General features: G+C 30.0%; 1 protein-coding gene across 7 annotated transcripts in view; it reads left to right on the forward strand.

Moving 5' to 3' along the window:
• The window catches only part of stmA (Protein EFR3 homolog stmA), a 137,375-nt gene that overhangs the window by 74,507 nt on the left and 50,546 nt on the right, over window positions 1-12,322 (forward strand). For all 7 annotated transcript variants that reach the window (XM_075381973.1, XM_075381977.1, XM_075381978.1 and 4 more), the window contains 4 exons: window positions 4,023-4,291; window positions 7,600-7,772; window positions 11,392-11,623; window positions 11,818-11,946. In XM_075381973.1, coding sequence (XP_075238088.1) covers window positions 4,023-4,291; window positions 7,600-7,772; window positions 11,392-11,623; window positions 11,818-11,946 — 803 coding nt within the window. The remainder of the gene's footprint in view (window positions 1-4,022; window positions 4,292-7,599; window positions 7,773-11,391; window positions 11,624-11,817; window positions 11,947-12,322) is intronic.

Genomic DNA, 12,322 nt, shown 5'->3' on the forward strand with positions numbered 1-12,322 from the left:
TTCGATTCGCCGTACATCGAGTTTATTTCTTTCTGGTAACCAGTATGACCGGCGACTTTTGAACCAATCAACAATTTCAGACTTCCACAGAGCTCGTTCAGATATAGAAATAGATGAATCGGACCTTCTTCTCATCAAAAACTATTGACATCCTTATCTCTCTTCCGGTTTTTTCTGCGACGGAAACAACTTCCTTATTATTTTCATATATTTCAGACCGACATTCGATTTTATACTATCGTATTCTTTTATACTACCGTATGTGTTCTGTATACATTAGTAGGCATAAGAATTTCTTTGTACTCCTTGAGTTCTTCGACGGCATATATGTAAGGACTATGTTCTTTCGTAAAAGAAATTCGTATTATCTCCTTGTTCCTCAGAATCGTGTGTCCCGTATAAAAATGCCATCGTCTTAATTGAAATGTACAGATTTGTCTCCGATTTTCAAATTGTCACCTTCAAAATGAATTCCATAACACTTGGTTTTATTTTTTACATCGCTTAATTTACATGTTTATAGTCTGTTTGTTTACAGTTTTGTCTAGGTTAGTTTTAGTGTTTTACATGTTTTTGTGTTTTCCTTCTTCACAGTTTATCTTCTTATTTTTCGTTTGATGTTTGCGTGAAGATGAGCTCCGGTCGCCATGGAGAGTGTTTTCCCTTCGGGGTCAGGATGTGGTGGTACAGCCCCTTTGGTTTGCAACTGCTCGTTCAGTTCAGAGTGTATGCGTTTATTTTTAACTTTTCTGTCAGTTCGATCATCTCTTCGTTTTCTTCTCTTTATTCTAGCTCGATAATCGTCCATGCATACGTCATCATCATGTTCATAATGCTTTTCGTTTTCTTTCATCGTGTGATGTGCATGTTCCATCGGAATTGCAGATTCGACTTAATCTTTAACGTTACCTCGTTGAATTATTTTTTAGGTTGATATTTTTTCAACCAGTTTGGTGATCGGTTCGATGATATGTTTAAACTTCTTCGCGTACATCTGTTCTCTTTTGCTCAAACCAAGCTGCTGTTTTCACTTTATGTGCTTTCGAATCTCTGCGATCTCCTCACTGATTTTCTGCGATCCTCCATCAAGGACACAAGGAAACGTAATGAAATTTAGTAAATAATTGCTCAAATATATGCACACACATATATATATATATATATATTAATACAATCAATGAGTGGAAGTGGATCCGTTAGCGCAAGCGCTTCCGTTAGCGGAGCCGCTGGCCGCTGGCGTAAGCGCTCCCGTTAATGAACCAGCAAGTGCACAGGCTTTTCTAAAAGCCTGAAAAAGCGTTCTCGCTAGTGCGCATACTTTTCGGAAAGCAAGCAGCCTAGCATATGGGCTTTTTTACTCCGTAATGAACTCTGAAACGTAGATATCAAAGTTAAAGCGGTAGCTGCGCTTTCTGTATCGATTACTAAGAAGCCATTTTTGTTTCGGTTCCACACACAATCACATAAATGTTTAAGTTCGTCAAACGTTATGTCCGGGGCTACTTGATCTTAGTAAGCATGTCTTAAATTACGCTCGTCTTGTTGGAATAATAAAACAAAGTTTACATTGTCTCTCACTAGCTGTTAGGAATTTTTCTGTACGTCTGACATAAATAAAACATGTCGATATTACTATGACGTCCCATACCGAAATAATTCGTAATGTTTTGCTTTTCACAAACAACATCATCGGTAATCATTATCGAATTCGGTTCCGTTTCTTCTTGAGGACAACCTCTTGATTGTTATTCAGAGCGTAATAATTAATATTTTCAATGTCGGATAACACTTGTTACAAACATTTATATTTCGGTTTGTAAAGCAATTTAGAAAACACGTATAAATTGCTAAAACGCAAACCGTTACGATCAATTAAAAACCCCATTCGCCTTAATACACCTCGACACCTTTTGCAATTAAGTTTTCAAATTTACACAGAAAGCGTATCTTGTTGTTCCTTGAACTTCATTTTTAAAAATGATACGTTCCTACAAGCGCGTATACGTATTTATTATCAACCCCAGGAATGGTGACTGTCGTAGCCTTTCAATCGTACAAGCATTTTGTTACCTTTCCGTTTTAAAATGTTTTCTATCAGAAATATGTCACTGTACTTCGTTTTATTAAATTCTTCCGTATAAAACGTCCCTTTTATAACCTCACCTCTACCGTCTTTTAATACATATGTGACGAATATTTTAAGCTTCAAGGCGTGTACAGTAAACACTTGGTTAGTCCAGTTCGACAAATACCCGTTGGAAAACCGTTTTATACTTATTTATTCTCACTTTGTCACCGACTTTAAATTTTTTCTTTGTACTCTTACATCTACTATGTAAATAAAGCATTATGTTATAATTCTCATCTTACCTTCGTTCTTTTTTGTAACATTGATCGGTTTGAAATTTACAGTTCTGTGGCATGAATTGTACTCTTTGGTCAGTTCATATAAAATATTAAGTTTATATAAAATATTAACCCATCTGTAATAATTACCCCTTTCAGTAAACTTACGCCACAATTTGTTGTTCAGAGGTCTTGCGCGCTTTTATTTTTGGATCACGTGATATTTTTTATTTCACAAGGTGGCGGAGGGTAAGGGGGCGGAGCCTGTTCACGTAACCAAAATCCTGCTCGCTGATTATCTCGTGACGCCAAACCGCCATTTCCCCACTACTCTTACTATTTTGTTAACTTCTGCATTCATTTTTTCACATTTCTTCTTCAGTTATGTATGTAGTATTCACTTATAGTTAAGTTCTCTGCAGAAGGACTAGAATTAAAGAAAAAATAAAAGCAATTAGAATAAATAATTATATTCTGATGTTAGGGTGCAATTTTCTAAACTATTTATTAAAAATAATATACTTTAGCTAAATTTTTCTAACTGAAAAAGGTTTAATTTTATTCAGTTACAGTATTTTTACATGGATAAAAAAATAACTGAATAAAATTAAATCTAAAAGTAAGATTTTCAATATATATTATTTTCATTTCGTAAGTATACTAGTTATTTTTGATATTTTCAATTGTTAGAAGTCAATTTTTTTTCAGAAAAATGAGTTCTTATTAAAAGAACCCATTACTGCTCAAAACTGAGTAAATGCAGTTTATCTAAAGCACCAGTTAACTAAATTTAGTCTGGTCCCATTACTTTGAAGAAGTTTGCATTCTTATATTACTTCTCTCACTATTATTTCCTTAGTATACTTTGAGATAATACTACTCATATTATCCATCCTTACACTAAAAATTAAAAATAAAATAACTCTCAAAATGCAGTTGAATATGAAGTAAGACTACCTTTCACTGACATCACTTATGCAATAGAGAAACAGTGAGTCTTAAATACACCAGCAGCTTTTGATATCGGGAAAACTAGGAGTATGTTATAGTTTTCTCAGCTAGCTAAAGTTAGTAACATTTATAATTCATTTTTAATTGAAATATAGTGAATAATAAATCATTTTTGCAATGCCTGGAATGTTTCAGGAAGTATTATCCAGGGAATAGAAGTTTACAAAATAAGGTTAAATATTAGTGACAAGGCCACATTTAATAAACCTCTTTACCAGTACCTGTAGATCACAATGTTGACTTTTTAATTGCACAATTTATTAACTGCACATTATTGGCATTTATTAATAGCCAAGGCCATAGCAGTCAGAACTATTTAAAATCTATAGATAAATTTTAAAAAATATTGTCTCGTATCATTATGATATTATTACAAAATAGCAGTTCACATAGGTATGTAGTATGTGAAAAAACTGCATTGGTATATCTTTGTTTTTTCTACATCAGTTCAAATGATTTTCACCAAACTTAATGTAATACTTCTACATTCACATATGACTTTTTTTTATTATTACTTTGTAAAACAACCTCTCTTGTGACTTGAGCTAAACTGCTGAGTTGTAATAAGGTACTGCAATATGCAGTTTGTTAGTCATCTGTTAGCGTTGATTATTGCAGATTTATCTTAAGTCACATTTCTTAATTCTGTTATTATATTTGATTAGGTCCATCTGTGTTGGAGATTATTAATTCACTGCTTACTCATCTTCGTGCATCTGTCAGTCGAGAACGTGGTGTTGGTGCAAGTGGTAGTGTTGAGGAACGACATTATCAGGAAGCACTAATTAATGCTTTGGGAGAATTTGCTGCTCATCTTCCGGATTATCAGAAAATTGAAATAATGATGTTCATCATGTCTAAAGTACCTTATGTTAATCAGCAAGGAGCTGCTGATACGCTTCTTCAACATATGTTACTCAAATCTCTTCTTACTGTAAGCATTTATTTACAGTTTTTTTTTTTTTTTTTATCTATTTAATATTGCTTTTAAGGAGAAATTCTTGGAAATTTTTTTTATCATTTCAGTATAGTTATATATTGAAATAATTAGTTACTATAAGATTGTAAAGTTATTTATTTAGAAAAATTCAAGCTCTTAAAAAAAAAAGGAAAAGTAACTAATCGTATTTTAAAAACTAGTTTTATTGAACAATCATTTTATATTTCACATAATTTGTTTGATTAACTTGTATACTAAAAGGAAATAGAAATTCTTTCAGATTTATAATAATGACCTCCTTATCTTATCAGATTTTCTTAAAAGTGATATTTTATTAAAAGAAAAGCACACTAAGATTATTTCCATGTATATTAACGTTAGTAAAACAGGAAATTAATGAAATATAAACAACATGTAAAATTTTTATTCATTTACCTTTATTTTTTGTTCCACTTTGTATTTTCCCCATAATCTTTTATTTAAAAATAGAATCAGTCTTATCTTTTGTCTTTGTTCTAGCATTTTTAAAAGTTCTGGATTGACGACATGATTTTCAGCTTTCTTGAAAAAACAGTAATGACTTAGTTGAGCGACTACATTTTTCTTCTTCTTAGAGATCTGTTATAATGAAATAAAGGACTCTGCATCACTTTTACTACTTCAATGCTTCTCTCCTTATTAGGGTCATGTTGTTCAATGACCTCAATTTTCTGATTATTATATTTATCATATATATAGTTCCTTGCTGTTTGAGAGTTTTATAACAGGGTTATAAGCAGTTTTATTTATTTATATATTACATTATTATTACCTTCATTGAAATGAATTCTTTCATCTTTAGTTTCTCAGCTCCATTATGTGGATTTGAGAAATATGCACATTCTTATGTATGTCTTAACATCCAAGTTTCTGTATGTGATGCTGGGAATTTGAAGCTTATTTTCATGATTAAGTCATGTGAATTTGTGGCATCAAATCTTTTTCTAAACAGTCTTCATTCAAGACAATAAATCTCCTCATTGAAGATTTTACCAATGAATTTAGTTAATGTTACCAATGAATTTTTTTCATTAATTTAAAAATATAAAGTTATAAAGTGACAAACGGGTGGTAGATCCTTTGCTCATTCCAGCCTCCATTCTCTTCTTCTTTCTGCTAAGGGTCTGAGTTCCTGAGGTCATTGTTCCTTCAGGAAAATTTAGATCCAGTGTAACTGTGCAAGGCGAAAAGATAAAGATGCTACGATTTGCTGATGATATAATAATTCTAGCTGAGAGTAAAAAAATTTAGAAGAAACAATGAACGTTAAGTCCTATGCAAGAACTACTGCTTGAAAATAAACAAGAACAAAATGAAAGTAATGAAATGTAGTAGAAATAATGTAGATGGACCAGTGAATATAAAAATAGGAAGAGAAAAGATTACAGAGGTAGAAGAATTTTGTTATTTGGGAAGTAGAATTACTAAAGATGGACAAAGCAGGAGCGATATAAAATGTTGAATATCACAGGCAAAACAAGCTTTCAGTCAGAAATATAATTTGCTTACATCAAAAAATTAATTTAAATGTCAGGAAAACAGTTTTAAAGTATATGTTTGGAGTATATTTTATATGAAGTGAAACTTGGACGATCGGTGTACCTGAGAAGAAATGATTAGAAGCTTTTGAAATGTGATGCTATAGGAAATGTTAAAAAATCAGATGGGTGGATAAAATGACAAATAATGAGATGTTGCAGCAAGTTGATGAAGAAAGAAGCATTTGGAAAAGTATAGTTAAAAGAAGAGACAGACTGGCCACATATTAAGACATCCTGGAATATTCGTTTTGATATTGAAGGGACAGGTAGATGGGAAAAATTGTGCAGGCAGGCAACGTTTGGAATATGTAAAACAAATTGTTAGGGATGTAGAATGTAGGGGTATACCATCAACTGGCTCTAGATAGGGAATCATGGGAAGTTGCATGAAACCAGTCAAATGGCTGAAGACCAAAAAAAAAATATCTGAAAGAAAACTAAGTCAAAGATTTTTTTAAATGTTTCTTATAATGATTGTTTAAAATTGTATTCACTTTAATTCGTGGTTTGCTGACATAAAACAGATTATTAGGGAATAGATTAGAAAGAAATTTCAAAGGATGGAATTAATAATTTTAACAATTTCTATGAAATTCTGATAAAAACTTTATTTTTTTTAAGTTTCATCATTTGAAGTTACCTTGCCGCTCATTTAATAAACCATAAAAAACAATTTTTATAAAAAGAAAGATGATTCCTCTACTATTTATTTAAATAAAATAACAATTTTTTTAGTAAAGTTGTTTCAAATTTTATTTTAGCTCATTAAAAATGTTTGATTTATTGATTGATTTTGATATTTAAAAAAAAAAACAAATAGAGATTAATACTACCTGCAGAGTTTCAATCATTGGAATAATACAGCTGTCTTTAACAGAATGCAGCTTATTTGGTGATTTAAATTATCTCTATATAAAAAAAAAATAATGCGGTAAAAAACAAAATGCTCTAGGTTTAAAACACACACTGTTTACCCAACTAGAGTTTTATTAAAAAATGAATTCTTAGATTTTTCTCAAAATAATTTGAAAAGCATTACCATTCAATATAATACTTATATTGAATGTTTGAAACAGATTGATTTTACATTAATAGTGAATTCATTACGAATAAAACATCATTTATATAAAATAAAAGTTGAACCTGTTTTCTTAATTTCATTTATAACAACTGTATATCTCTTACAGAATATGGTTTATTCAGTAACTTAGTATATTACAACACAAAAGTTTATAATGTAAAATATGACAAGTTCTCATTTAAGCATTACTGATCACTTTAGTTATGGAATTATTTGGATAAATTTAATTCTGAAACCTTCCTCAAGTTCAATAAAAACACAGTGGTAAAATAATCATTCAAATCAGTTTCAGCACTTCCTCTGGGTTTATTGATTTTAATTTGTCTATCATTATATCACAACATATCACCCAGAGTGTTATTAACATGGCTTTTTTTTATAATTCTTAAAATTCAACTCTTAGTTTAACATATACATCTTGAATGCAACTTTTAATAGTATTGTATCAACCATTATTGATTTAGGATAGTTTTCATGTTAACTATGTTTTTAAGTCCCATAACCTGACATACATGTTTATTTTCAGATTTTAATGTCTTTTGACATTAATATCTATCTGTGAGCTTGCTAGTATTTAGATTCTGTTATTTATTTAGATATGTTTTTGTTATTGTTTAATACTTTTAATCTCTTTTTTATAGGTTGGAAGGAAATATAATAGTACCAGCATGAACACAACATTCCCAACATCCTTTCTTGAACCTTTAATGAGAATGTCATCATCACCTGAACCAGAGATGAGACTTCTAGTACAACGAATTCTTCAGACGTTGTTAGATCGTCATGGAAATTCAGAAAAGTTAGCAAAACCAATGTGAGTAATGTATGTAATATTGGATTACTAAAATTATATGTTATTTTCATACTTCTCTGGATTATATGTCATGTTTTTAGATAATAATAGATATATTGTATTAGTAATATTAAGACTAAAAGTATTTATTTGTGTATTACCTTAGTGGAGGTTATTATTTCATACATGGAAAAGGATAGTAATGTAAATAAATTAAATCCAATAAGATTCAGTGTAGTCGCATGAGCAAATGATCCATGATATAAATCTTTAATTTATGTGATCATTGATGTAAATTCTAGTCAGATGTATTTTTAAATTAAGAATTTTATTTAGTTGCTTGTAATTATGAATGCATAATTGTTTTCTTTTTTCATATTATTAAATTGACCTAATATTTAACCTTGATCCTGAGTGCGGATCTCTGTTCTCTCTAGAAGATATAGTACATATGTTAATTATTTTTTTATTGTTTTTCTTTTCTTGTTATTTTTTCATTCCTACTTAGGTACTGGAATAATTAATTCCCTTCTGTAAGATTTTACAGGAATGAGAATTAGCTAAATCATTGCACTGCTTCCATCTGTAACACTGTATTGTCAGTATCTGGTAGATGATGACAGATCACCACCTTACATCTGTTATAAACTAAATTAGATTTTTTTCAGTTAACTAATTTGTTATAAATATATCATTGACAAGAAAGTATTGATTATCTTTTTTTTTCTTAAAAAATATTTATAGTAAGCTATATTGATTAGTTTTAGATTATACTTATATAGATTACTTTCTACTGAATCCTCATTAATATATACTAGTTAAATTTTAGTATGCCATTAATATATATAATATGCCTTTAATATAATTCAGAGAAATTTCTACAAAGTTACCAAATTTTAGGTTATATGCTATCAGGATTTAATAAAGAATCAAAAAAATGATACAGATTAATATTTTGATATTAATAAGATTTTGTTAAATAAAATGTTATATGATATATTTTTTATTAAAAAATCCCGAACAATTTAAGGTTCTTTACTCAAAAACAATTTTAGCAATGGATGGTTTATTTTTTACATCTTTTATTCAGTAACTTAGAAAGCATTTATTAGTTTATAAATACAAGTATTTAAGGATTTTAAGAAGAGTAGAGTTCTTACTTTACTTGATGGGTACCTCAACCATTAGACTCTTTGTGTAATTCCAAAATAGGAACAAAGTGCTGGATTAGCTTATTGGCAGAACAACCCCTCCCCTCCCATTATTTGTTAGGTATTACCTACCTATTACTTTCATTTTTTGTATGTTTTTTCTGGAACACCTTTACTACAGTATGTGAGCTGAAAGTTTGCCCCTTGCCAACTGCAGTGTCTAGTGTGCTAGCCATGCAAAAAACATGCGTTGCTCTGCTCTTATTCATTTCTTTTTATTTCCAATGTTTTATATGTTATTATACACGATATAAATTTATTAACTCCATTTATTAATTTATCTGTATTTTATTTTTGTTCTTATTTCACTTATTTTACTGTAAAACTACAAATAAATGCTAATAACATAAATATATTTATTTTTACTAATTTTAATGGAGAAACTGTTACTCTAAAGGTGATACTAAATCTTTATCACTGAAATCATGTTCGCTTGTAGATAAATAATCACTATCTTCATTACTACTTTCTCGTAAATTGATAGCAAATTGTTCAACATCATCAACTAAATGTCCTTTCTTCACATATTCATCTTCTACTATTTTCACATTCTCACATATCGGTGACCAGTCTTTCTCTGTTATATTAGAAATTCTTTCTTTACATAACATAATCGCGACATTTAACTTGATTGTGATGTTTCTTTTGGCCACGTATCCTTTTACAAAGGTGATACAAAATTTACATTTTATGCCTTTGTGCAGCTTACCTAGTTTGTAAAGTTCTGGTCTAAGTATTTTAGGATGAAATGGAATTTGCTTCTCCAGTAACCAAGATCCATTTCTGATTTCTTAGATTTTGTGGTAGATGATTTATCTATCATATTGATTATTATGGTACACAGCATTATCCAATACTACAACCAATCACAGGGATAGATTGGACAAGAGTTTGTTTTCCATTTATTTCTTGAAATTTTTGAAGTTCACATGTCATGATAATTCCCACTTGACATACTACTTTTCCATATCAGCAGAATTGTTTATGAATCCTATTTTGCCGCCACAATGCACAATTATCACTGATCTCTTTTTGATGTAGGACGGTGCATGCCGTGATCAATATTGTCCGACTGTGTTTTGTTTGAGATATGAGAAAATAAAATTTTATTTACATGAACACCGGGATGTTTTTCTTCTCCATAACATTTAATACATCGTAAATAATGTATACTTTGTTCCCATATTTCATCATTTTCAATGAGAATATTTCTGTTATTTTTTTGTTTTACTCCATCAAAATGCTAAGGATTTAAAAATTTCCCTGACACTCCATACACCACACTGAAAACTAATATCTTTCATTTTATTATAAATATGTTTCGCTGTAGGAAGCCCTTTTTTTGCAGATAGAAGTCGTAAACAATTCGCCTGACTAAACATTTATCAAAACTGTCTAAATTAGTAATTCTGTTTTCCTTTTTATATTTTTTTGGTGTTTGAAGTGAGCTTTCAGCCTCTGACATCCTATTCTTTTCTTTTCTAATAATTTTAACAGTACTGGCCAAAACCCCACATGCAACAGCAGTTCTCTTTTTGTACACTTTTTCACAGGAATGGTACACTTGGAATTGTCTGTTCTTGGAACTGTTTGGCCTCTCTTTCCATAGTTTTGACGTAAAACCCTCCATAATTGATCAGAGAACACTAAAAACATGCAAGAAAATAAATATTCACCAATATTAAAATAAAACTACAAAAATATTATATGTAGGATAATGCACTCAATATATGAAAAACCAAAGTACAGACAAAGTATAAACAAACTTACTTCACATAGCATGCACGGCTTCAAAATTAAACTCTAACACACGATTCATAATCTGTATGCATTTTATGCACAAATGTGCCATAATATTAGTAATTGAATGATGTCATCTGGTTAGATTCAATTATAAATAACAAGACTGTTGTGTTTACATTTCATGTTATTAGTAATTGGATGATGTCATCTGGTTAGATATTACAATAAACCCTACTCGCCCATCCCGCCTAAGCTAGCCATCAGCGGTTGACAAACAATAGGGCAAGCCTTCAGCTCACTTAGTATACCTGCTCAAAACTGTCATAGATTTATTTATTTTGGCTTTATAATAATTTGGTTCTTTATCCATCTCCATTAATAAAAACAGTTATTTGACTAAAATAAAACACCTTCCCATTCAGTCTTACAGAAAAAAACTAATGAAATAAATGTCCTAATTCCAATGGTTCATATCTAAGTAATATGAAAAGAAGGAAGGAGTTAAGATTGGAACGAGAGCGAGTGAGTGAGTAGTCAAAAGAGGTACACAATTCATCAGAAGATCACTGTTATTGTGTTCATAAAATATTTCTTAAGTTTAAATCTTACCTTGTCTTTCTTACATATTTAAAGCTACATGGTGTTTCATGGTAACTGTTTTTCTAACAATTAAAATGTATTTTTAGCGTTAACCTTGTAGAAGTGGAACTTATATCTGAGAAATGTTCACGACCAGATGCAATATTCATAAGGAAAAATGGACCAGAAATATTCCACTGCCTGATTGAAAGTCTTCAATTAGAAAATAATACTGTGGAGAATATAGAAGCTATATATACAACGCTGGCACTTATTGTTGTTGAATTAGGTTGTGATGATGCTGTACAAGATTTTCTTAACATGATACTGAATATACAGGTACATATTTCTATTTTATTTTATTTTTATGTTACTAAAATTTAGTTAATTTCATTTTAAATTTGAATAAAATTGTTTGAATCTTAAGTATTAGATTATAGATTGTAGAACCACATTTATTATGGATCTATTGCAATGATTTATATTTACGATTTCTAATTTCTATTATCACTTAATTTTTTTTTTTTTAACAGAAAACTGCTGTTGAAAAAATAAACTTGACATTACCACTGCGATACAACCTTCATGCTCTTGCTATTAGTCTGTTAGTTCTATTGCCTTATGTTGTACCAATTTCACCACTTAAGGATTATGCTGAAAAGGTATCATCAATATTTTATATTTATTGTCCTTAAATAATATATAATGATAATATATGCTTTATTTTAATTTAGTTATTTGTTTTTTTTTATAATTTGTCAGTTTTTACATAGTTTAGGTGTGTTGTTTTGGGTTTATATACTGCTGAAAAGTGTTTCTATTATATGGATAGTGTTACAAAAGGTCCTGGGGAAACTACGTGGATCAAAGGCCACTAAAGTTGATCATTATTTTCCATCCTTTCCTTATTTTTGTCTTCTGACACTGGATTTAAGTGAGTAATGTCAGCTGTTACCTGGTTCCAATTGTAATGTAATTTATTGGCACCTTCTTTATTAGAGCTCAGTAAGCCCACAGCGACTGTTCAAAGAGTTTGTT

This window comes from Lycorma delicatula, chromosome 1, assembly GCF_047948215.1.
Source record: "Lycorma delicatula isolate Av1 chromosome 1, ASM4794821v1, whole genome shotgun sequence".
NCBI lineage: Eukaryota > Metazoa > Arthropoda > Insecta > Hemiptera > Fulgoridae > Lycorma > Lycorma delicatula.